Source organism: Aulonocara stuartgranti, assembly GCF_965226115.1.
Source record: "Aulonocara stuartgranti genome assembly, chromosome: 3".
Classification (NCBI taxonomy): domain Eukaryota; kingdom Metazoa; phylum Chordata; class Actinopteri; order Cichliformes; family Cichlidae; genus Aulonocara; species Aulonocara stuartgranti.
Genome location: NC_138941.1, coordinates 40323089 through 40350788, shown reverse-complemented (window position 1 = coordinate 40350788; position 27700 = coordinate 40323089). Strand labels below are relative to the sequence as shown.

The following is a 27700-nucleotide window of genomic DNA, read 5'->3' as shown; positions in this document are numbered from 1 at the left end:
TAATGTGACCCTGGCTCGTCTTTTTTTTTAGGTACCAATAACCTCTATGAATATGTTATGCACGTGGAAGACTACAGAAATGGTGCAGTATATGTGCAGAAAAGCACAGAGCAGTCAGAGATGAAACTTGCTTTTGATTTAATGAAACTAATTCCATATGACATGTTTACATTCCTGTAACTAAAATATGAACATTTCAGGATCAGATCAACATCAAGATGTCACATACTCTCTTATTGACCTTAAAAACCTTCAAAAGAACAGTAAGTAAATAAAACACATGCAGTTTAAAAACAATAAATGTAAATGTAATGTAAAAATACAATAAATAAAAAATGTTAAAAAAATTAACAGTTAATTTTTTTCACATGTTGAATAATCTGATCATCTTCACAGGGAAGCATCATGAACCAGAGCAGAGTGCTGTTTACTCTGAGGTGAAGACGGGAGCTGCAGGTACAGACACAACAGTCTCATTCAGTGTTTGTACTGAAATGTGTCATTTCATTATGTTGCAGCTAATTATAGGTCAACATGGAGTTTAGTTATTCACTTATCAAGCTTACCTACTACACACTACCACTATACATCAGCAGAGTTAATCTGCAGTCATTTAGGTTTATGGTGGGTTAGTCATTAAGTCAGGTGTATTTGTTTAGCATGATACTGTGTTGTTGTGTTGTCATCATTCAAAGCACTTAAACACAGGGTGGGTGATGCAGAGTATAAATGAGTATATGAGTTCATTTTGTAGTTTGCTGCAGATGAGTAACATCAGCAACATTGGAAGAAAGAACTGTGGAGTTCACGGTCAAAAGTTTCAGTTGCTCAATCGCTGTGGACTTATGAACTGAAATTATCTTTTTTTTAAATTTTTTTTTTTACACTAACACTATATCTGAAATCAGTGATAGCACTGAGTAGATTAGTTACATTAGGATAACAGACAGGTGATTGAATTACATGATTATTATTGATTAAGATTTTTGTTTTGCTAATTTCCTTAAATAAAATATCCTGTGTTCAAAAGTCTAAAGTATTAACTTTTTGTGTAACAGTAAAGGAAACCTTGTGAAGTATTACATCTCATACATAGTTCTTACATGCTGCTCTTAGCACTTAAAGTAGTCTGTTCTGTACTTGGCAGCTAAAGTAATAATCTAGTGAAACTACAAAGAGCGAGAATCATTAAGGGGAGCGTAGCATTAATGCTGTTAATGGCTGCAGCTGACAAATCTGCAGTTTAAATCCACCTCTACGTCCAACAGCTCTGTGTCATATATCTGCTGATCAAATGTATCCTGAGCTCTGACTTCTCTGGTCTTAAAATCTTCTTTCCACTCACAGGAAAATCAAGTCCTGCAGCTGATGCAGCAGTTTATTCTGAAGTCACATTAGGAAGCTTTCCTGGTAATTATGCTGCCATGCAGGATGAGTTATTCTTCAAGTTATTAAATGGTGAACATCCTGAAACTTGGACATTTCTGTTCTTTGTGTGTTTGTCTTACAGGTCAGTGAGGAGAGCTGCAGCAGCAAAAAGGAGCATTTTATGAATCCACTGTTGCTCCTCTGCTGCTCAAATATCAGACATGCTCACTTTTTAGTGTTTATGAAGATGATATTGAATAATAATATGATATAGACTTGTTACTTTCGCTTAGCATAACACACACAAGGGTGTGTCCTGTTTCAGATCCAGGCTCTTTATATTCAGCTGATATTTTCTTTATATTCACTGTTGAACTTTTGTATAAAACTTTGAATGTATCCTGTTCCAACAGCAGTGAGATAAAAGTTTGAAGCCTGTGATTTTTGTAGCTGATAGCAACGACTTAAAGTCAGCAGAGTTTCTTAGGAAGTGCTGGTGTGGACACCAACAAATACTTTTACTATTTGAGTTCAAAAATCTACATCATGTAAAAAGGAATTATCAACCTATGTTCTTCCACTTATTAATTCAGAATCACAGGAGCCTCTCCCAGCTGTAACACACTGGGACAGTTCACCATTGTGTCACATGACTAACTCACAGAGACACAAACATTCAGGCTCACAGTCACACCTACGACCACTCTAGAATCACAAGTTAACCTAACATGCAGGTCTCTGGACTGTGGGATGGAGCTGGAGTACCTGGAGAGGGGCCATGCAGACACGTGGAAAACCCATTCAATTATTATATTTTGCAGTTTTCCTTTTACTGTTTGCATGAAATTTTATTAAAGCAATTTAACAGGAGAAAAACAAAAGCAGATTCAAAAATAATCATCACAAAATAATCATCAAATCACATCAGTTATATATATCCAACATAATAGTCCAATTCCTTCTGAAAATTATAATCCACATAGTACAGATGAGCAGAGAGCAGCAAATAACACAGATCCAATTTGTAAGTCCACAGTTCTCTTGCCAACTTTTATCACATATTCAGCCATGATTTTAGTAAAGTAGCTGCTGAAGTCTCCTATAACCTGTTTCACTTCACCCAAGATCCTGTTCCAGTGGAGTTCTGTTGCACAAGGTGCTTTTGATAAGATGATGCAGCTCTTTGCAAGATAATGATATATTTAAAAATACAAAAAAAACCAAACAAAAAAACAACATAAGAGTTTTTAAAGAAGAAAATGGTGAAAATTATGACCTGGCGAAATATGTCCCCTTGAAGAAACAGAACAACTTTGCACATCTATAGATAAAGATAACAACACAACACAAGAAACAAGCTTTTGTTTTTGAAAAGGACAGGAAATATAAACATCCAGTCAAAACCACAGGAGCTGTTTGAGGTTGGTGTAAGAAGGAAGGACACAGACAGGCCAATCAGAACATGCGTTGTAAAAAGGGATTTTTATATCTATATTAAACAGTGCTTCTCTTTCTTCTGCATTTCGTATTCCTGTGAAGTAAAGTTATTTGATTGTGGTAGAATGTCAAGGGCATGCTACATGGATGTAAACATGGCATCAAACTGAGATAACCGACCCAAATAAACCGTCATGTATGTTGTAGAGAGGACGACCAAAAACACAGAAGGAAGACTGGCACAAAACTAAGGAGAGGCAGCGACTAAATATACACAGAAGGATGATTAGAGGAGTGGAGACAGCTCAAGAAAATGAGACAGGGCTGAAGCCAATCGCCAATTGATGAGGCAAAGGAGGTAACATTTAAGGCAACAAAATAAAATAAAGCAGGAAATGTGAAAACTAAACAGGGAAAATGCAGACACATGGAGGACCTACATACGAATGAGTTGATGCAATAGGATAAAAGACTGAGGGTAGAATTAAAGTCCAAACATAACAGAGTTATACAGTTTTCTTCAGAGAATGAATGAAGTCTCAATTCTCCAAATCTATGAATTTAATTATTATATTTCTGCCAAACTGAGATGGATCTAGTGGCTTTGCTTGGGATACAGAAGAACTTATTGAATTTTTTTTGTGGCTACACGCTCCTTTAAAATTGTGAAATTATTGATTGGCCTCCACAGAGAATGCTCTTTCCAAGTGCCCATCTACTTATCGGAGGGAAAAAAAATATTAAAGTAGCATAGTAAGTCAGTGGATCCTGCTGCAGTCTCTTTTCATGTTGCTTCTAGATTTAAGAAAAAAAAAAAACTTTTTATTCTTATTAAATTTTTCAATCTGTTTGTGCTAATTTTGCTTGACAGTTCCACTCGTATATCTCTTAAAGTGAGATTTTTCATTATTCATTTGACAATTCCATGACTGCCCCTCTTAAGCTGAAGTTCTGTTGATTTGCTACTCACATGTGACTCTCCAAGCTGGCAATTATAGCTTGATTTAAATCCTCATCATCTGAATCTCCATAAAGAGACGCCACGACAGTTAAATATGAAGACTAATCTTCATCATTAACACTCATGGCAGGGTTAACATGCAGCCTTCCTCACAGATGGTACTTCCATCACTTCCTTGTTTTGCTCTTCGTCTTTTACCAGCACTCCTGTCAATACAGTTGGTTTCAGTGCAGTCTTTTCTCTGTATGTTTTACTTTATAAATTGATTTATTGGGAGCAACACATATGTTAACAGAAAGAGGATTTTGCTGAAGCACACGGATCATTAAAGTCACAGCTTGCTGTCTTTATCAATATGTTTATTGCCTTGCTTGTGTTTGGACACAACCATTGACAGTCTGATATAATGAGTATCTTTCTTTGGAGTTTTGGAGGGCTTGTCTATGTTACTGCTTCACAGAACAGCTTCATCAAAATATAGTGATTGTCACAATGGCCAGCAGGGGTCACTGTGGAGAACACCTCGATAAACCTACAGCAGAAATGCTCCAAATATTGTTTCACAGAGCACTTTTTACCCCGCACTGCCATCATGTGTCAGAATATACAGAAAACAGTCAAAGTCAGTGCTTCTGAATTATTTTCTGTGACACCCTCATTAGGAAAAAGAAAACATTTTGCGCTCCCCCCACTCTTCCCCACGACTATAAATAATATCGTTTGGCTATAAAATTGTTCCTGTAAGTACAATTGTAACATTGTATCCTTATTGACATTAAAAAAAAAAGAAAATTATAGATCAACTTCAGCGCTACATACGCTTCGCCATATTTCCTCGTCTTAACTTTCGGGAGACTTTTGTTTGTCTCTTATCTCGACTCTCTCTGCACCTTTGTTTTCATTCGCTTCCGCTTATCCTTTCCAGGGTCGCGGAGGGTGCTGGAGCCTATCCCAGCTGTCATAGGGCGAGAGGCGGGGTACACCCTGGACAGGTCGCCAGTCTGTCGCAGGGCTAACACATAGAGACACAGACAACCAGTTGCACTCGCATTCACTCACAGATTCACACCTATGGGCAATTTAGATTGACCAATTAACTTATCCCCACTAACTGCATGTCTTTGGACGATGGAAGGAAGCCGGAGTACCTGGAGGAAACCCACGCAAACACGGGGAGAACATGGAAACTCCACACAGAAAGACCCCGGCCTGATGGTGGAATTGAACTCAGGACCTTCTTGCTGTGCGGCAACAGTGCTAAACACCGTGCCGCCTTTGTTTTCGTCCCTTTTAATTATTTGCAATGGTTTGTATGCTGCACTTCATATTTCCTGCTCTGTGCTGTGTGTGCGCATGCTTGGTACTGTAGTGGATGTGGACTTACACTTTATTGTAGTATAGCAGAAAAGCATGTTCTCCAGAAGGTAGCAACATGCTAAAGCATACTTTGTCCTTTTTGACTCTGATGAGGATCAAATTTGACAAAATTAACATGTGAGTAACTATGCTGTCCTCACTAAAGTTTGTTGCAAGCAACGTAATTTCAGCTATACAGCTAGCTTAACATTCTTTATTCCCAGCACTTCATCCTCCAAGAAACAGGCCGATATTGTGGACTTTAATGCTTTGGACCCGGTCGGAGCAGGCACGCTCCGTTTTGCGTAACTATTTTTAAATCCCGGTAGAACTGAAACCACATAAGCTAGCGCAATAATTTTCTTTGCATATGAAACCGGAGGAGTTGTACTTACATCTTATGCCATCAGCTTGTCCTAGGTCACGGTTTCCTTCCACATATAGCTTTGCAAAAATTGCATAAAAAGCACTTGCAGCAACAAAAACATAATATTTGCCGGTCCGATCAGCTGTTTGTAACACTTCCTACGTTGGAATAGACATCAGCGCGAACTATCGCAAGTCCTGCCCGAAACCGGAAGTGACGTCGTTTTTGCGGAAATGTAGTTTTTACCTTCAGGGCCTTATAAGCCTATACTTGTCAGGGGTTGTGTGTGGAGGCGTGGAAGAGATGACCCACACGCAGGACTCACGGTGCAGAAATGATGAGGATTTATTGGAGCGGGTGAATGAACAAAACAGGAACGGAAGAACTGACTAGCTGACTGAAAGACTGAGTGGCTGGCTGAATAACTGAGCACTAACAGGAATGACAACATAACATCAATGACACGACAAGGGCTGAAGGGAAGAGAGGGCTTAAATACATGACTAACAATGACAACGATTGGAGACAGGTGAGTGAACAGCTGAACATAATGAACTAATGATAAATGGGAAGAGGACTGAACATAATGCACACAGACCAAGGCTAACACAATAAAACAGGAAGTGGAACAGGCAGTAGATAAACAGTGAACGTGAACTGAAAATACTCGGTCAACGATCCAGAAACCCTGACAATACTGGTGTTTTTAAAAGTCATGTTTGACTTTATGACTTTCTGAATAGTTTCTGGGATGCTTAGAACTCAAATTGCACTGCTGGAAATAGTTTATTTTGATGCATATGATTTTTTTTGCAAATTTGCATTAAAATAATTATTTTCGTTTTTCCTGCAGTATATAAAAATTGGTGTATTTCAAAAATAAAACTATGAAGACACTCAAAATAAATTTCCTGTGGTGGGAAACTATTTTGTGCAACTTTTTTGTATTTACAGTTTTGAGGGATAAGCCTCTTAAATTTCTCTAACTAGAAATATATGTTAAAAAAACAAAAACGATTTTTTTTGTAGTTTATTGCATTTTTTTTGCAATTTATGTAATTACTATGCACTTAATGCATATTATTAAAATTTGGGCTATAATGGTTGCATTGACGTATAGCAACTTGAAATGCTCCCAAAAATTGCACTACAGCATATAAAAATATAATAGGAACCCCAGGATTGCAGAAATTGCCATCAGATTACAATTTTTTCACTGCAGCAAAAGAGCACACCAGTGATGTGTGAATAATGAACAAACCTTTCAATACTCGAGAATCACTTTACTGACTCGTGAATCATGATTCACAAGCCCAACTGACTCATTCACTGACTCATCCCTGTTACTGTTAGCAAACTAATTTCACTAGTAGAAATATATCTAGCTTATCATTAAAATTGTGGGAAAAAACAACAGCCAGTTTCTTAACAAAAACATTTCTGCTCTGGGATGGAAGAAAAACCCATGAGTAGAAAGCTCACATCAAGACAATAGCTCAAAAGTTCACAGTAGCATCGCTCTGCTAACGTGCTAACAGCACATTTTAGTTACTCACCCCTTCCCTTCATGGGAGCTAATGTCCTGTGCTGAATCGTAGCATGAACGAATCACTCACTCATTCACTCACTACCTCCCTTCCTGTGCTGAATCATAGCACGAACGAATCACTTAGGCTGTATCCCAATTCAGGGTCTGTAGCCTTAAAGTACGCATTTCAAGGCCGATTACGTCACAGCGGCGCACCGAAGGCTGTCCCAATTCAAAGGCTGCTCGAAATGCGGCCCTGAAATGCGTCCTTCATTTCCCTGAATTTTAAGGCTGTGGCAGTGTAGACTTCATGGCCCAACATATCCCAGAATGCATAGCGCGGCGGTGGGTGTAGATAATTTTGCCGAAAAAAAACGGCGGATGAGGGGCGGCCGAAGAGTAAACTTTAAGTAAGTACTGAATATTATGTCACTTATTTATGTGCAAATGTTTAATAACGAAGAACATTAAAACATTACTGTTGGCCACATGTCGGCAAAGTTATGTGACATTAGTGACGTTTGTACTAACTTGGTTTTAAGGCCTTTACTTTAAAATATACGCCGTTCAATAGCTGACCTTAATCTTACAGAGAATGATCAAAGCTCATGTAGAAACAAATAAACAAATGAACAAAAGATTTTCTCCTTCATTTCTGTCAAACAAAGCTGTCTGACACGTTTCCAGCTGTTAGTATCATGGTTGCTAGGCAACCTGGGCAGCGCAACGGAGGCTAGACCGTCCCATTTCACAAGCCTCGCACTTCCGGCCTTAGCGGTCTTTGAGTACGTGGCCCTTGAGGATCGTTGAGGCTGCGTACTTTAAGGCTGCAGACCCTGAATTGGGATACAGCCTTAGGACTAGGGATGGGTATCGTTTAGGTTTTATCCGATACCGGTGCCAAACCGGTACTTTTGAAACGGTGCCGGTGCTTAAACGGTGCTTAAAGAATGGAGAACACAAAATTGGTCCAAAAACCTCTCATGTTCAGCTGTTTCCCTCTTTTTCTTTGGTCATTTTAGCCTTTTTGGCCAGGGTGAAGGGAGTATCTGCCATCAAACAAGAAGACAGCCGCATGTAGCTATGATGATGTTTGCTAGTTCACCTTACATGCATTAATGTAATAACGTGATTAGCCTACTCAACGTAAATTGCCATCATCATCCGTCATCATTTCTGCTACACTGGCAGGGCTAGGAGCCAGGACTCTCCTCTTCGTGTTTTTGGGGGATGTTGCTCCAGGTCCGATAACAGGCAACCCACCCGCAGTAGATGTGCACGGTGTGAGGTCTCGCAGCAAGCTATCAAATACGGCGCATTTCTCGGCTTTTAAAAAAAATGCTATGCGTCGCCAGGTGTTTCGTCGGATTTGAGGTGTTACCTCCTTTGACAGTATCACAGTATCAGCTTAAAGCACTTGTTGCAGGCTGCTGAGTTTGCATATTTTGCTGTGAAGTACAGCCAGACTTTTGACCGCTTCGCCTTGGGCATTTTTAATCTGGAGCTCTGCTCTAAAAGAACGTACGTACCTGGACCCGCCTACTATCCTCGGAAACGTAAAATGATTGGCTAGAATCTAAAGTGTATCACAGCTCAGGAAAAAAAAAGCACCGAAATAAAGCACCTAAATGTGCGCTGCTTTTCGGTCTGGTTACTACCGTTTGTGTCAGAACCGGTGCCATCATGGCACCGGACACCGGTACCCATCCCTACTTAGGACTCACTCACAGCTTCTTCTTCTACTTCTTGGTTGGCAACTGACATTAAGGTGCATTACTGCCCCCTGGCTCACAGCTCAGTGGATGCTCACGCTACAGTCAGTCTACACTTTGTTTGTTTTGCAAAGATAATAAGCAGGCTAAAGGAAAAAATATATGAACTCAGTTCCACCACCATTAAAAAAACTACAGTGTCTGACTCGCATTCTGCTGTTGCAATAATGTAAGTAAAATAATCATAAATTTGCTATTTCACTAAATTATTTAGATGAGAATATATATATTTGACACATTTAAGGAAAATACTAATAAAATAAAATAAATAAAATAAAACAAATGTTCCCTTTAGAAATCTTATTTTTTGTGCTCTTTTTTCCTCTATAAAATAGTTGTTTTTCATTGTTAATCACTCATCTTAGAAGTAGGATTTATATGTAAAGAGAAACAAATTAAATTTGAGTGAATATGTAAATTTCTTGCACTCTCTGGGCAACTGACTCAGTGAGTCAAATGACTCAAAAAACTCGATTCATTTTGGTGAGTGACTCATTCAAACTCGATTCAGTAAAAAGAATCGAATTTACCATCACCAGCGCACACTACTTCCTGTAGACAACTTTCTCTACAAAAAAAAAAGAAGACATTGTGCTCCATTACCACTAGGTGGTAGTAACACTTCTAAACAACTATAACATGTCCATTCCATGACAGTAACATTTAAGACTTTAGTGACTGAGACTATAAACATATCCAGAAAATGTTTCATGATGTTTGAAACTCTGACCTGAAAGAATGGGTCACTTTTCAAAAAGACATGACTGATAGAAAATATTGTATGAGCTATTTGTTTGTATAACTGCAAGTAAACACACAGCTACAAGCTTATCTGGATTTGTAGTGTGATAGTGTCAGAGCTGACAAGCAGGGAGGTGCAGACTAGGAAGAAGAAAGGAGAGGAGATAAAGAATAAAGACACAGAGATAGAGAAATGAGGTGGAAATACAAGAAAAGATAAAAAAAAAAAGAAAAAAAGAACAAAGCTGAAGTAAAGCATGATGGGTCACCACCTGCTGCATGTGTAACAAAATACAGTCCAAAAACAAACAACCCCCTTGAAAGAGAGTAGAAGGAAGAAGGGGCTCCCCAGACAGAGCACCCAGACGGGCCATTGGAGTCCAAACACCTTCTTTATTCTGTTCCTCAATAAATCATGTTCATTCTTTCTAACAATGTGTCCTTATTGAAATTAAAGTCAGCTTTGTTTGGTACTCTGAGTCCTGCTCTGCATGTGGGTCTACTTTTTGAACTGACTCTGAGCAGAATCACATAATTCTGCTGGTAACATATAGTGTTCAACACAAACATCATTAATACAGTGTTTATATCATTATTTCACATCATCTGTTTGTATCCTTTTATAGTGTTTACATGTAGTCAGATGGCAAGATGTCAAAGCAACACAAAGAATTCAGAATAAATGAGTTTGTGCTTCGTTTTAAATAGCAACAGATAATAAATGTAACTATGAATTTATTTGCTGTCTTTGTTACTTTACTTTGTGAACCATGAAGGTCTTTAGTCTCACTTCAGCCACACACTGAGTCGTTTCCTGTGTTTGGGTCTCCACCAAACTTAAAACCAGAATTTAACCACAAGTTGTGAACATTCACAGATCAAAGGAGCCTTTTCACTGCATGATAACATTTGTGCTAACTGTGAAATACATCTACATGTTTGCATACAGAGACTCATAAACAAAGAAAAAAACAAATGAATTAAAAAGACTTCATAGAAAATAAAAGCAGAAAAGGATGCTTTCATATTTCTACTCGCAGTGACTCCCAGTCTGCCAGAAAAGCAATAATGCAGTGTGACAATGATCCACAGGAAACTGCAAAAATCACAGAAGAGCTTTAAAGAAGAAAATGGCAAACAAATAAATAAATATGACAACAGAACAGCTTTGTATGTTACAGAGAAAGATGTCAACAAAAGAAACAAACTTCTATGTTTGCAGTGGACAGGAAATGTAAACCTGTCACCTAACTGCTGTGGTCAAAGCTAAAGGAGCTGTTTGAGTTTTGTGTAAAAGGGAAGGAAGCACAGAGAGACCAATCAGATGAAGAAACTGCAGAAAAACTCTTGTTGTATCTAAACTAAACACAACTTCTTTTTTCTTCATCTTCTTTGTTCAAAGTAAAACTCTTTGTGCAGCAGGCTGGATGTGACGATGGGGCAATCTTTGCTCTGCACGATGGGCTTTTTCTGTAAGTACACGTCTGACATTGTTTGAATGGCACTGACTCATTAACAGAAGCTTTACTTTATATTTATTTGGATTTAATCAGTTGTATAATGTCTACTGAGCTTTTATTTATTTATCATTTTAGTGCTCAGTACTGTCATCTATGGAAATGCTGAAGGTAAGAAATGCTGTTTTTCTTGCAGTTCGCATATGCAGCTGTTATTACTGACCATTCAAACAGATCACAGTACTGAGTCTTATTTAGAGCTACAGCTATTGATTATTTTAGTAATCAAGTGTTGTATTGATTTTCAACTGATTAATCAAGTAAATGGATAAGAAATACTTACTATACTATAATAATTTGTATGAATAAATATTCAAAAGGTACATTATATTGCCAAATGTCACTCAGCCATCCAAATCATTGAATTCTCAGTGAGACCTGCGGCTCGTCCATGGCCACAGGTGTATAAAATCAAGCATGTAGGCATGCAGGCTGCTTCTACAAACATCTTTGAAAGAATGAGTCGCTCTCAGGAGCTCAGTGAATTCCAGCGTGGCACTGTGATATGATGCCACCTGTGTCCAATTTTGTCACTACTAAATATTTCACAGTCAGTTGTTAGTGGTATTATAGCAAAGTAGAAGTGATTGGGAATGACAGCAACGCATGAAGTGGTAGGTTAAGTAAAACCACACAGAGGGGTTAGTGGATACTGATACGTGCAGCGGTCTCCAACTTTCTACTGAGTCAATCACTACAGACCTCCAAACTTTATGTGGCCTTCAGATTAGCTCAAGAAGAGAACGTACAGAACTTCATGAATGGGTTTCCATGGTTAAGCAGCTCCAAGTCTTGAGCACGCTTCATCTGAACTCTAGAGCAGTGGAGATGTGTTCTCTGGAGTAACGAATCACACTTCTCTATCTGGCAATCTGATAATGAGTGTGGTTTTGGCAGCTTCCAGGGTAACAGCACTTGTCTCACTGCACTGTGCCAAGTGCAAAGTTAGGTGGAGGGGGGATTATGGTGTGGGGCTGTTTATCAGGAGTTAGTTCCAGTGAAAAAAACTCTTAATGCTTCAGCATACCGAGACATTTTGGACAATTTCATGTTGTTGGCTGCAATGAAGAAAAGCACATCAGCATTCTGAAGTTTGCTGCTGAAAACAGATGTTATGACGGTGCAGAATAATAATTCAGTGTCCAACCTAACAGGCTCAGGTCAGGTCAGAGTTTTACTGGCCCATGTATATTTTTATTGGCCTATCCCTGCCTATCAGTAGAAAGTGCGAAGGTTTGTTTTTCTTCATGTTGCAGCTGGTGGATCAGGTGTTGTGTTGAAGGGCTCTGTCCGTGGTCTTTTATGGTGATTATAATAAGAGGCGCTGCTGTTCTGGACCCTAGAAAAATGTTTTCTTTCTACCTGAGCTCACAGTCTCTGTAACAGCTGGGCCTTTTTGCTCTTTGTAGTGTGTTAGTATAGACAGTCCTCTATACTAAAACATGCCAGCGTCATTGTCACTGCTTCTGTTGTGTTATCAGTCTTTTTGTGTTGACTGTGGGCTGTGTGGGCTTAATGCCATCATACTCTTTATTCACACATTCAATTCAATTCAATTCAATTCAATTTTATTTATATAGCGCCAAATCACAACAAAAGTCGCCTCAAGGCGCTTCATAGATACAGAGAAAAACCCAACAATCATATGACCCCCTATGAGCAAGCACTTTGGCGACAGTGGGAAGGAAAAACCCCCTTTTACCAGGAAGAAACCTCCGGCAGAACCAGGCTCAGGGAGGGGCGGCCATCTGCTGCGACCGGTTGGGGTGAGAGAAGGAAGACAGGATAAAGACATGCTGTGGAAGAGAGACAGAGGTTAATAACAGATATGATTCAATGCAGAGAGGTCTATTAATACATAGTGAGTGAGAAAGGTGACTGGAAAGGAAAAACTCAATGCATCATGGGAATCCCCCGGCAGCCTACATCTATTGCAGCATAACTAAGGGAGGATCCAGGGTCACCTGGTCCAGCCCTAACTATATGCTTTAGCAAAAAGGAAAGTTTTAAGCCTAATCTTAAAAGTAGAGATAGTGTCTGTCTCCCGAATCCAAACTGGAAGCTGGTTCCACAGAAGAGGGGCCTGAAAACTGAAGGCTCTCCCTCCCATTCTACTTTTAAATACTCTAGGAACAACAAGTAGGCCTGCAGAGCGAGAGCGGAGCGCTCTAATAGGGTGATATGGTACTACAAGGTCATTGAGATAAGATGGGGCCTGATTATTTAAGACCTTGTATGTGAGGAGCAGGATTTTGAATTCAATTCTGGATTTAACAGGAAGCCAATGAAGGGAAGCCAAAACAGGAGAAATATGCTCTCTCTTTCTAGTCCCTGTCAGGACTCTTGCTGCAGCATTTTGGATTAGCTGAAGGCTTTTCAGTGAGTTTTTTGGACATCCTGATAATAATGAATTACAGTAGTCCAGCCTGGAAGTAATAAATGCATGAACTAACATGTGAGCCTGCTGCAGGTTTTCTACTGCAGGTCTGTTTTTATTCACAAATTTGAGTAAAACGTTGTGCTGACAACCGAGTGTTACACAGTCATCAAGCGTGGGAGGAACAAATTTGTGTTGAAGATTTTTTAAAATAATAAAGTTATTTTAATTACTCAATGAATAGCTGAATGTTATTGCTGTGTAAATTCTTACACTGTTATACATTTAAACTTCCATGGTGTGCTGTCTGCCTCAGTGTCCTCTGGAAATACCTCTAAAAGCTGTCAAATTTAAAAAAGAACAAGGCTTCACACACACAACTAGGTGACAGTTGTGTATATATATATATATATATATATATATATATATATATATGTATGTATATATATAAAAAACAAAACACCCAGCACGCCCCTGCGGGCGGTTTATCCTTCAAGCTCGGGTCCTCTACCAGAGGCCTGGGAGCTTGAGGGTCCTGCGCAGTATCTTAGCTGTTCCCAGGACTGCGCTCTTCTGGACAGAGATCTCCGATGTTATTCCCGGGATCTGCTGGAGCCACTCGCCTAGCTTGGGAGTCACCGCACCTAGTGCTCCGATTACCACGGGGACCACCGTTACGGTAAATAATAGAAAAATAGGATCATGGCCAAGCTTGAAACCTGGATCCCCCGTAGCCGGTTACCAAGATTACGTAAAGTACCCTCAGAAGGTCTGCTAGAAGATGTTAATGCAGCACTACGGACAATACCTACAACCACGATATATATATAAATATATATATATATATATATATATATATATATATATATATATATATATATATTAGGGGTGCAACGATACACAAAATTCACGGTTCGGTTCGGTTCGGTTCGATACTTTGGTATCACGGTTCGATATTTTTTCGATACAAAATAAAATGTTCATGCCTTTTTAATTTGTCATTTATTAAAATTATAAATATATATTTTAACTCAAAAGTACAGTTTTTAAATTTAACCCTAACCCTTGTGCGTGTTTTTTATTTTGACAGCGAATGCGCACCTGCGGACCACTTATGTGCACTCCTGGTTATTTAGCTCATCATATCGCAGCCACAGAAATTCTTTTGTCCATGAAACCATAAAGCTGCACTTTCTTTTTGCCTTATAGTCTCATTTGTCATAACTTTTCCGTTTTGCGGTAAGCTTTTCTTTGGCTGTCACTTCTTCACCCTGACCTGTCTTATTTGGCTCAGCAGAACTAAAATATATATCCTGTTGCTTTTACACACGCACTCACATAAGCTCAGCGATTCTCTGCGCGATCAACCTCTCACATGTTTAAGCTGCAGGAGATTTCACTTGTCATGTTTGCGTAGTAAGCTAACGATTAATAAGACGATGTCAGAGGAATTGGTGCACAAATTATCATCACTCACCAATCAGTACTGTCGCTCTCTATACACAGTTCACGCGATTGCAAAGTGAAAGCAAAAAACAAGCGCAAATTCAAACGCGATTTCAATATGTCACATATTGACAGTGGCTCACCGATGCCAATGACATAATTACTCAGCTACATTTCTGAAAGAATGCAAAAGCATTGACATATATTTTTCCTTCCTACAATAGCCGGACGGGCAGGGCAGAGATAGATTTTGGTAGCCCGACTGGAAAAATCTCTAGCCCCAGGACGTCGGGCTAGCGATTTTGCGAGCCCTGTATCTGATTGAGGAATCACTCATCTTTGGAAAAGAGAGTTTATTACAGAGAAATGTCTCTTTCCAAAATAAAAGCTATACTATCCGCTTCTTCTGGGCTATATTCTCAGCAGCATATTAAACATATCAGGTCCCCATGAGGAGAATCATGTGCTAACGGCTGTCTATATGACTCGGGTAAAGTTTGTAGCATGCATGCTTGTTGTTTTTGTCATCTTTCACTTGTCTTTGCACTAGGATGATGTCGGCATAAATGTTCAGTCATATTCGTTGTGTTCCCACTAGTGCTTTCAGGTTAACCTCGTTAAAATGACCTTAACGCCACAACACGGCAAATCTCCATTAACGAGCTACCCCTGATAGCCCCGTGCATGGGGCTAGACAGCCAACACGTTAACGAGCTAACTGCGCTAACACACTAGCTCCCACCCATGTAATTGAGCATTGCGTGGCACATCCAACATACTGTTTTACTTTAGTCCATGACGTGCTTACCTTCAGGGTCATACGTCACATGAAAACCAAAATAATTCCAAACGCCAGATCTGAATGAGGGTGGGGGAGGTTCAATTTGCCATGTTGCAAGGAGAGCTTAACTTCTGTCTCGCTAGCTTGCCCTGCGCTCTTCCTTCTGACTATGCTGTCTGTGTGGAGCGCTCAGTGGATCTGCGCTCGACAGTGCAGCCTAGGCGGAGTAGTCGAACGCAGATTCACTGAGCGCTCCACACAGACAGCATCGTCAGAAGGAAAGTTGATAAAATTAATTACAAATGTTGTATTGTTCGATACATATGCGTACCGAACCGAAAGCACTGTATCGAACGGTTCAATATTGATACGAATATCGTTGCACCCCTAATAGATATATATATGTGTATATTATATGAATGACGCCTCAGGAAATCACATGATAGGGTGGGGTTAGGTTTCACAATGAGCTCACCCGAAACCTTGGCTGATTGTGACCTACACCCGTTTTCACACCTTGGCTAGTGTGATTAGATAGAGGATCATCAGGGGGTCAATTGTCCCTCTTGGGTTAGGGCTTAAATCTGGGACTCTCCACTTCAAGCAACCTAAAGAAGCCCAGACACTTTTCTTTCCAAGCTCCTTAGACTAAATGTTACATGAATTAATCAATATTTGAAATAGTCCTTAATTAAATATATAAATAACAATTAAATGTCAATTAATTTCATTTTAAACATTTATTTATTTATTTCCCATTTTGATTAATTAATGGTGTATTTAATTAATGCTTTTTGACACTTGGGACCCTCCTTAGACCTGGGTAGCTGCGGGGTTGTGTAGGCAGGAAAACATACACTGTGGACACAAGTGTTTACTGGTGTTGGCCAGAGGGGCCGATGGCACGATATGGCAGCCTCGCTTCTGTCAGTCTGCCCCAGGGCAGCTGTGGCTACAACTGTAGCTGCCTCCACCAGTGTGTGAATGTGAGAGTGAATGAATAGTGGCATTGTAAAGCGCTTTGGGTGCCTTGAAAAGCGCTATATAAATCCAATCCATTATTATTATTATTATTAAGTGGGTGTGCCCACACAGGGCTGACAGCTAGTGATGGCCCGCTTGAAGCTGAAGCTCAGGTGCGTGTGTCAAAAAAATCAACACACTGCTTCAGAAGCACTGTGTTGAAGCTTGATTCGTTTGGCCAGAGTCACGTGATCAGTGACATCCGAAGCTTCATTTAGAACCTAACTGCTTCGGTGTCTGATTCAATGGTTTATAAGCAGGTGAATCATTCGCGGGATTTGTGGAGTGTTTTGATGGTGACAGATAGCGAACCACTGATCATTCTACTGAGAGATTTGGAGCCAGCGAGGAATAGAGGAGGTTCTGTTGTGTGGGAGAATTTTGAGTTGATTTTTGTCAATCGGGTGGGTTTTCCAGCTTTGTGTTCTGGCTTTTTGCTTTTGTTTTGTGCGTGTTTATTATATCTGAAAACGGGAAAAAGGTAAAATGTCAAACATCTGCTTCCATAATATAAATATCATTAAATAACTTTAGAAAAACTTCCACTTGATTCTTTACATGTAATGTTGTAAAAATATATATTTTATTGTTTAATTAATCTGAAAATGTTAGTCTGCCAAATGTGCAGCAATTGAATTTATTTATTCTCTTTAGCTGATAGTTTGTGGGGCCCAGGTAGACTGTATAACTGCATCTCTACCAGTTTCTCTGCACTCCAGCCTCCTCTGTGCCATGTGAAGGGATTTTCCTTAAGGCAGGAGAAATTATCGCCATGAAAAGGAGCAGGTTCGGCCATCGCACACTAGAACAAATTCTCTTTTTAAATAAAAATGGAAAAGGGTTACCTTAAATGCATCATGTTTTTAATTTGCAAGTCAGGAGTTAGTTCCAGTGAAAAAAACTCTTAATGCTTCAGCATACCGAGACATTTTGGACAATTTCATGTTGTTGGCTGCAATGAAGAAAAGCACATCAGCATTCTGAAGTTTGCTGCTGAAAACAGATGTTATGACGGTGCAGAATAATAATTCAGTGTCCAACCTAACAGGCTCAGGTCAGGTCAGAGTTTTACTGGCCCATGTATATTTTTATTGGCCTATCCCTGCCTATCAGTAGAAAGTGCGAAGGTTTGTTTTTCTTCATGTTGCAGCTGGTGGATCAGGTGTTGTGTTGAAGGGCTCTGTCCGTGGTCTTTTATGGTGATTATAATAAGAGGCGCTGCTGTTCTGGACCCTAGAAAAATGTTTTCTTTCTACCTGAGCTCACAGTCTCTGTAACAGCTGGGCCTTTTTGCTCTTTGTAGTGTGTTAGTATAGACAGTCCTCTATACTAAAACATGCCAGCGTCATTGTCACTGCTTCTGTTGTGTTATCAGTCTTTTTGTGTTGACTGTGGGCTGTGTGGGCTTAATGCCATCATACTCTTTATTCACACATTCAATTCAATTCAATTCAATTCAATTTTATTTATATAGCGCCAAATCACAACAAAAGTCGCCTCAAGGCGCTTCATAGATACAGAGAAAAACCCAACAATCATATGACCCCCTATGAGCAAGCACTTTGGCGACAGTGGGAAGGAAAAACCCCCTTTTACCAGGAAGAAACCTCCGGCAGAACCAGGCTCAGGGAGGGGCGGCCATCTGCTGCGACCGGTTGGGGTGAGAGAAGGAAGACAGGATAAAGACATGCTGTGGAAGAGAGACAGAGGTTAATAACAGATATGATTCAATGCAGAGAGGTCTATTAATACATAGTGAGTGAGAAAGGTGACTGGAAAGGAAAAACTCAATGCATCATGGGAATCCCCCGGCAGCCTACATCTATTGCATACCTATTGCATACCTCCTCTGTGCCATGTGAAGGGATTTTCCTTAAGCCAGGAGAAATTATCGCCATGAAAAGGAGCAGGTTCGGCCATCGCACACTAGAACAAATTCTCTTTTTAAATAAAAATGGAAAAGGGTTACCTTAAATGCATCATGTTTTTAATTTACAAGTTCATAAGCATTTTCCTTTTCCATTTCTCAATCAATTCTACCCCCAGGTCAAAAATATCCATCCATCCATCCATCCATCCATCCATTTTCATCCGCTTTATCCGAGGCCGGGTCGCGGGGGCAGCAGCCTAAGCAAAGAGGCCCAGACCTCCCTCTCCCCAGCCACCTCCTCCAGCTTATCCGGGGGAATACCAAGGCGTTCCCAGGCCAGCCGAGAGATATAATCTCTCCAGCGTGTCCTGGGTCTGCCCCGGGGCCTCCTCCCGGTGGGACATGCCTCGAACACCTCACCCAGGAGGCGCCCAGGGGGCATCCTTGTCAGATGCCCGAACCACCTCAGCTGACTCCTTTCGATGTGGAGCAGCAGCGGCTCTACTCTGAGCCCCTCCCGGATGGCCGAACTTCTCACCCTATCTCTAAGGGAGAGGCCAGCCACCCTTCGGAGGAAGCTCATTTCTGCCGGTTGTATCCGCGATCTCGTTCTTTCGGTCACTACCCACAGCTCGTGGCCATAGGTGAGGGTAGGGACGTAGATCGACCGGTAAATTGAGAGCTTCGCTTTTACACTCAGCTCCCTCTTCACCACGACGGACCGGTGCAGCGTCCGCATTACTGCAGCTGCAGCCCCAATCCGTCTGTCGATCTCCGGCTCCCTTCTCCCATCACTCGCGAACAAGACCCCGAGATACTTGAACTCCTCCACTTGGGGCAGGAACTCATCCCCGACCCGGAGTGGGCACTCCACCCTTTTCCGGCTGAGAACCATGGCCTCAGATTTGGAGGTGCTGATCCTCATTCCCGCTGCTTCACACTCGGCTGCGAACCGCTCCAGTGCGAGCTGGAGGCCCTCACCCGATGAAGCCAACAGAACCACATCATCCGCAAAAATCAGAGATGAGATTCTGAGGCCACCAAAGCGAAAGCCCTCCACCACTTGGCTGCGCCTAGAAATCCTGTCCATAAAAATTATGAACAGAACCGGAGACAAAAGGCAGCCCTGGCGGAGCCCATCACCCACCGGGAACGAGTCCGACTTATTGCCGGCAATGCGAACCAAGCTCTTGCAACGGTTGTATAGGGATCGAATGGCCCGTAGCAATGGGCCAGACACCCCATACTCCCGCAGCACCTCCCACAGGACACCCCGAGGGACACGGTCGAATGCCTTCTCCAAGTCCACAAAACACATGTAGACTGGTTGGGCAAACTCCCATGCACCCTCAAGTATCCTCGAGAGGATGAAGAGCTGGTCCAGTGTTCTGCGACCAGGACGAAAACCGCATTGTTCCTCCTGTATCCGAGGTTCGACTAGCGGACGAACTCTCCTTTCCAGCACCCTGGCATAGACTTTCCCAGGGAGGCTGAGGAGTGTGATCCCCCTGTAGTTGGAACACACCCTCCGGTCCCCCTTCTTAAAGATGGGGACCACCACCCCGGTCTGCCATTCCACAGGTACTGCCCCTGATCTCCACGCAACATTGCAAAGGCGTGTCAACCAGGACAGCCCTACAACGTCCAGAGCCTTCAGGAACTCGGGGCGGACCTCATCAACACCAGGGGCTCTGCCACCAAGGAGTTGTTTAACTGCCTCAGTGACCTCGCCCCCGGAAATTGGCGGGTCATTCCCCTCATCCCCAGACTCTGCTTCCTCCTCGGAAGACGTGTCAGTGGGATTAAGGAGGTCCTCGAAGTATTCCTTCCACCGCCTGACAATTTTCTCAGTCGACGTCAACAGCGCTCCGCCAGCACTATACACAGTGCAGGTAGAGCACTGCTTTCCCCTCCTGAGACGTCTGACGGTTTGCCAGAATCTCTTCGAGGCAGTCCGAAATTCTTTTTCCATGGCCTCTCCGAACTCCTCCCACACCCGAGTTTTTGCTTCAGCCACTGCCCGAGCCGCATTCCGCTTGGCCTGTCGATACCTGTCGGCTGCCTCCGGAGTCCCACAGGCTAACCAAGCCTGATAGGACTCCTTCTTCAGCCTGGTGGCTCCCTTCACCTCTGGTGACCACCATTTGGTTCGGGGATTACCACCACGGCAGGCACCAACCACCCTGCGGCCGCAGCTCAATGCAGCAGCTTCGGCAATGGAGACGCTGAACATGGTCCATTCGGACTCGATGTCCCCAGTCTCCCTCGGAATGCTGTCGAAGCTCTGCCGGAGGTGTGCGTTGAAGATCTCGCGGACTGGGGCCTCTGCTAGACGTTCCCAGCACACCCTCACTACGCGTTTAGGTGCACCAGGTCTGTCCAGTGTCCTCCCCCGCCACCTGATCCAACTCACCACCAGGTGGTGATCAGTTGACAGCTCAGCCCCTCTCTTTACCCGAGTGTCCAGAACATATGGTCGCAGGTCTGGTGATACGATTACAAAATCGATCATCGACTTACGGCCTAGAGCGTCCTGGTGCCATGTGCACTTATGGACACTCTTATGTTCGAAGGTCAAAAATATGTCTGGGAAAATTTCCCTAATATAATATTATTTATAAATACACCCGTCTAGCGATTAAATGCATACGTGCATGGAGGCAAGACCTCACAGCAGAAGCATACTCCATAATGTGTTGTACATTATTATATGTATATATTATATGTAACGTGGTATTTTTCAATTATTGTATTTACCAACATCAAGAAGTCACAAGCAAAGAAAGACCACACCATGGTGCATATTTAAACAAGGAGAGTTTACTGGTCAAAACTATTTATTAAACAAATAAAACAGATTTTTTTAACCACCAAAAAATACACGTTCAAAGCAACACAACAGCGGCCCAATATCAGACAGAATTCCACTCTGTAGAGTGGGCAATCATTATGAAGCGGTTGGTTTTATTTTGTGGATTCAAGCTGCACTTCATATTTTTGGCCACCAGATAGGACTGTGTTGAAAAGCTTCGAGTAATGAACCGTTTTTCAATACAAGCTTCAGTGCTTCAGAAAGCTTCATTTGGCCATCACTAGCTGACAGCAGATTTGGTGGTTCCCAGATTTGTGGGCACCAGTAGTGATATATTGGTTTGGTTTTAGAACATGAGCACATACATAAAAGCCATCATTCCTCTAGACATGGTAGCTTTGCTCATTCATGTCTTTATTTATTTGATGCTTTGATTAGGTTTAATCTACTTGTGACCCGTGGTAGGTACCTATTTAAAATAGGACAGAGCCGTAGGCGCACAGTCAGTTTAAAAGAGTTTAATTTTTAATACAAAATAAAAGAAACAGTGTAACAGCGGCACCTAAAAACAATTAAAAATTTTACCTTATTAAAAAATGATAAAACTGTATGATTGCCCGTGAGACAGGACAAGCGCTGCGGGGAACCGTTTAAAAACAAATCAACATAGCACACATGTTAAAAAGGGACGGCAACTCACACATGACTCCAAATGGGCAAAACACTATAGAAAAAGGCAAATCTTCAGTGCCGTCTTCCTATATGGAGTGCCAGGACTGCCATAATGAATTAATTAAATACACCATTAAATAATTAATTAAATGTGGCAATAATTAATTAAAATTGGAATTAATTAATTAAATAAATAGTTATGACACATGTAATTAATTAATTATTGACACATTTAATTAATTATTTATGTATTTCACATTTTAATTAATTATTGACACATTTAATTAATTATTGACACATTTAATTAATTATTTAATGATATATTTATTTATTTCATTTTGGCAGTCCTGACACCTGGCTCTCATCATGAAATAATTTTATCTGTCAGCCTCACCCATCAAACTCAGGGGGCGGGGTTAACGCTGATCGAATCAAAACCATTGCTTTGGCCTGGTGGCCATTGTTTCTAGCACACAACAACCGGCATGTGGAAGCTAACAGAACTGAACTTTGAAAAACCCTGTTTGTGTGTCACCAAATACCGTTTTAATATTTTTTTAGCCGAGAATGTAGTGGTTTAATCTTCATGTGTCTGGTCGGTTTGTCAAGATACAGCCTCTTTGCAAAAGTGCTTCGATGATTTCGGAGATGTCTGTCCAGTCTCACGGCAAAGCGTGGGATAGACCCGCTCGCCTCGCAAGCAATCCCACCGACAAAGCGCAGGCCCCGGTACACAGCTGTAGTAACCCCCGCTGACTTCTTTTACTGAGGTTATATTTATCGGTGTTTTATTTCCTGATGTTCTTATGTGTCCTACGTGTTTCAGTCGCCAATTCTGAATTATAACTAACATTAAAAACATGTTTAAGGAGGAGAGAGAGCAAATAAATCTGTTTAACATCTGATCTTTGGGTTTTTGTTCAGTAATCAGTGTGACCTGTGTATAAACGCATAAAAGAGATAACGTTGGTGTTTCTGTCATGTAGTAATTGCTGGCTTTAACTGTACAAAGGTTGTTCGACACTATGAAACACATACAGACTTCATGATGTTCGGCTAATATTTTTATTGTGAATATTAATCATGCTGACCTCGCTCTGTACACCATGCAGCGAGGTCAGCATATCCACAATATCCACGATATCCTCAGCTCCATGAGTTAACACAAAGTTTCTCAACTGACTATCTAACTTCCAACTATTCCAGAGACGTGAAAATATACAGCATAAAGAAAAGTGTAAGAGACCCAGCAGCAGATTAGAATAATAGTTATACATTTAATAAATCACCAAATGAATCCAAGAAACGAGCAAACCTGTTCCGACAATCTGAGTTTGTATTCCCTCAGCTGCAGACTCGCTGCTGTTTAAATGTTTGAAAAGGAAGATTAGATATAAAAAACGTCAAACATAGACTCAGTCTGCCTTCACATTTGATATGAGGCCAGAACGTATAGTGGCTGTGTCCTGTTTTAAGATCATACATGTAAAATTGTTGTCTGACCTCCGTCGATCCAGCCGCTCAGAGTCCGTGGTTACCATGGTTACTGCATAATCAGCTATAATGTTAACAGCTGGCACTGAGGAAACCTACAGGCAGCATGGGTGTTTATGTTTTTCATTGCAAAAGAACTGTCTGAATGGTTAACTGAAGTTAACTTGGATAAATTATAGTTAAGGGGTATCACAGATAACGCCCACGTGAGCTGTGTGACTGTTCACCACTGAAATCAGCAGGCTATTACTGAAATACATGTGCTATATCATAAACTATGATATAAATAGGGAGGTCCTATTAACATGTTTAGTTTTAAAGGACACCTTCCTGCCTTTAGTCTCCTTCATGAGCAGTATTCGTTTTCTTCTAACATCCAGAAGTCTGCACAATGTGTTTCATAGTTTGTAACAAGCCTTTGACAGGTAAACATAACATGACCGAAAAAGCAAAAAAAAAAAAAAAAAAAAAAAAGAGAGAGAGAGTGTTGACATAAGAGAAAATGCTCTCAATTATGGAGACAGGCAAATGGTTCATTTATGTTTGACGTGTGTTTACTCCTCCCTAAATATCGTCGGTGAAGTTTGCCATGCACGTCAGATTTTCCTGCGCATTTTTATACCTCTGCCAACAGAGAGAGAAAAAAAATCACATTCTAACAGACAGCTGGTGCTTAGAATACAGTTGAATAACTATTAAAAAACAGATGATATTTAGATGATAGTTCAGTCTAACACATGTGCCACTGAACCATTAAACGTCTGTGAAACTATGCAGTTATGAAACGTAACTTTAACCTCAGCCAAACCGATTTGCTCAGTTGTAAATAAAACAGCGAAGTAAACGTGACCCGACAGACAGAACCTGAGTGAATGAAGTCCAGCGTTTAACCACTGAGAGCTAAAACTCAGCTGAGGTTTCAAAGCTGTGTGCCGGTGATTGGACATCAGCCGCTGATGAAGTGCTCTGTAAGGAAACAAGCTCCAGCAGCTCTGCGCTCGGGGAAAACACTATATTTACTTATCTTGTGCAGAAAAATGCGCTGACATTGCGTTATATCGAGCACCGGCTGCCCAGTTAAACTGTGACTATCACCAGGTAACGTAGGCGTGTTTCTTGAATTAGCAGCAGGTGTTAAACAGCTGACAGATGAGGAGGAGGATGCATGCAGGTAAACTGAGGGTCTGTTGAGCTGATCGCTGGTTTCGTGAGAAAAATGTCAGCTCGTTCTTTATGTTGCAGAAGCACAGAGACACAAGACCAGGCGGAAAGAGACGATCGTTCGGTGAAAATGAGAATCTGCGAATGCAACATGTGGAACACGGAGAGTGGAATATGTAAACAAACCGGTTAACGTAACCCCCTGGGTGCACTCTGCATACTAATTGTTAGCAGAGCTAGTGAAATCTCTGAAAACATCTGAGCACTTTTGCAAACATGTTCTATGTTGACAACCTGACCAGACGTACGTCGCGACATTCGCGGCTAAAACACTGTTAAAAGTGTAGCTGGTGACAGAAAAACGGGGTATTTTAAAACTACACCACCACCATTGCTGCCTGTGATTTGATCTGCATTCTGGGATAACTGGCTGCCCCAAGTCTACACAAGCAATCGATTATCTAGGATCGACCTGTTTTGACTTACTTTGCACGGCAACCAATCAAATGTTAGAGAAGCTGCATGGGCAGCGTTAACCCCGCCCCCTGAGTTTGATGGGTGAGGCTGACAGATAAAATTATTTCATGATGAGAGCCAGGCGCCAGGACTGCCAAAATGAAATAAATAAATATATCATTAAATAATTAATTAAATGTGTCAATAATTAATTAAATGTGTCAATAATTAATTAAAATGTGAAATACATAAATAATTAATTAAATGTGTCAATAATTAATTAATTACATGTGTCAATAATTAATTAAAATGTGAAATACATAAATAATTAATTAAATGTGTCAATAATTAATTAATTACATGTGGCATAACTAATTATTTAATTAATTAATTCCAATTTTAATTAATTATTGCCACATTTAATTTTTATTTAATGGTGTATTTAATTAATTCATTATGGCAGTCCTTCGGGCCCACCGCTGTGCATGCAAAAGCGGGGAGACAAAAAAGGATTTGTTTTCCCTGTAGCGCCTTCACCGTCTGCGACAATATATATATATATTTCCATCTTTAAATTGTTCTGATTCAGTCATTTTTACTTTTATGTTCTTGTTCTAAACTGAACTGCAGCCAAACCAAAGGCTGAACTGAGAGCTGATAACACAGCTGTTCCAGTAGGGGGCAGTGTGACCCTGACCTGCTCTGTGAGCCCATCATCATCATCTTTTGGATGGAAATACTACTGGTACAAAGATTGGAAATCTTATCAACCTGTGACAAATGGACAAATCAGTGTCTCAGAGGGAGGACGCTACAGCTGCAGAGGAGGAAGAGGAGAACCAGTTTACTACACAGAGTTGAGTGAGTCAGTTTGGATTGACACAACTGGTGAGTTTAAATGTAACTTCCTACAAAACACTACATCTCATAGTAACTGAACCTTTTGTCTTTCATGTGTTTTTATTGGACTTTCTTGAACAGTAACAGCCTCAATCAGGCCTGTTGTGACTCTGCATCCAAACTGGTCTGAGATATACAGAGGAGAGACGATCACTGTCAGATGTGAGATCCATGGAGGAGACACTGAGTGGGATTATGAGTGGGAAACAAACAGCATCATAAAACCTCCAAATCAAAATGAATACAGGATTATATCTGCTTCATCATACAACAGTGAAAACTATCGCTGTAAGGGCAGAATGAAAAGTTCACAGCATGAAACAACAGAGTGGAGTGATTCAGTCACACTGACAGTTTCTGACAGTAAGTCATATTTGCTTTAAGCTGTTTGAACACTTTGTAAAATGTGTTTCTGTTCATATAGACTGAGATTATTATTCTTTGTATAAACTGAGCTCACTGTTCAGAGACTGTACTACATGTTCACTGAGAGAAAATCTTTGTTGAACAGATGAACCCCGTCCTGTCCTCACTGTGTCTCCATCATGGCTGAGTCCTGGAGCCTCAGTAACTCTGAACTGTGAGGTTGAACATCCGTCTGCAGGATGGAGCTTCTACTGGTATAAAGCTGTTCCTGATCTATCAGAGGAATCCTCCAGTTATGAGCTGCTACCTGATGGCAGTGGGACTGCACAGGACTCCTACATCATTCATGGACAGACACACACAGCAGGATATGTGTGCAGAGCTGGAAGAGGAGACCCAGAGTATCACACTGATCACAGTCAACCAAAGTTTGTCTGGTCTGTAGGTCAGTTTGTTTCTCTCTGTCCTTTCAATGAGCTCATGTTAGCTCATCATTTTTATTCAACAACATTTAGACCATTAAAATCTCATCTCCATGACAACTATTGATGTCTGTGTACATACTGTTTGTACTGATTATTTTTACTTAGTGCACAGACAGGATTTACACAGTTAAGACTCTTTGTTTAGTGCTCAGGTAGGTGTTCAGATAAAAAAGTCAAATATAGTTAATAAAGAAACAAAGATGTCAGCAGGCAGGTTAACAGCTCTGACAAATACAAGACAAACACTGACTACAGATGGACGCTAGAAGAAGACGTCACAAATAACAGCTGCTGTTATTGTTCATTTAAAATATACTTCAAAGGTTTTTAGTTTTGGTCCTGCTGCTGCAAAATATCTCACTGTAGAAGGAATCTGTGAAACAGACAATATCACAGAATTATGACAGAAACATTACAGCAAATGACTGAAGTGTGTTCAGAGTGATCTGTATCAGGTAGATGATGCTGAGAGTGATGACTCAAAGCTCATGATGTCACATGACCTGTACCAAGCTCTACATGAGCTGCCAGCAGATAAAGCATGTGGGTTAGATCATCTTAAACATGTCAGTATTCGGCTCCTTTGTTTTCCATTGATTTGACTGTGTGTGTGATTCAGGGCTTGTTGTCAGACTCAGTGTTGTCTCACCAAACAAACACTTTATCATATTGAACTATTAAATTTGATTTTCAAAACAAAAGCTTCAAACAAATATTTTCACTGTGATATTTTGAATCCTAACATCTGTGAGCTTTGTCTCTTCACTGCATGTTGTTTCCAGATGTTCATTCAGCAGCGTCTCTCACAGT

General features: G+C 40.9%; 2 protein-coding genes across 4 annotated transcripts in view; both read left to right on the top strand.

Moving 5' to 3' along the window:
- Positions 1–27700, top strand: part of LOC309703253 (uncharacterized protein) — a 38763-nt gene that overhangs the window by 4233 nt on the left and 6830 nt on the right. For 2 of the 3 annotated variants that reach the window (XM_082527991.1, XM_082527990.1), the window contains exons 5-9: positions 32–82; positions 201–263; positions 397–456; positions 1348–1410; positions 1511–2889. In XM_082527991.1, the coding sequence (XP_082384117.1) occupies positions 32–82; positions 201–263; positions 397–456; positions 1348–1410; positions 1511–1518 (245 nt within the window). In that variant the 3' untranslated portion in view covers positions 1519–2889. Of the gene's footprint in view, positions 1–31; positions 83–200; positions 264–396; positions 457–1347; positions 1411–1510; positions 2890–27700 lie in introns of those variants that run through there. The other variant, XR_014275830.1, reaches the window with a different exon arrangement.
- The window catches only part of LOC309703248 (uncharacterized protein), an 83901-nt gene that overhangs the window by 49473 nt on the left and 6728 nt on the right, over positions 1–27700 (top strand). The gene's annotated exons all lie outside the window — the stretch shown is intronic.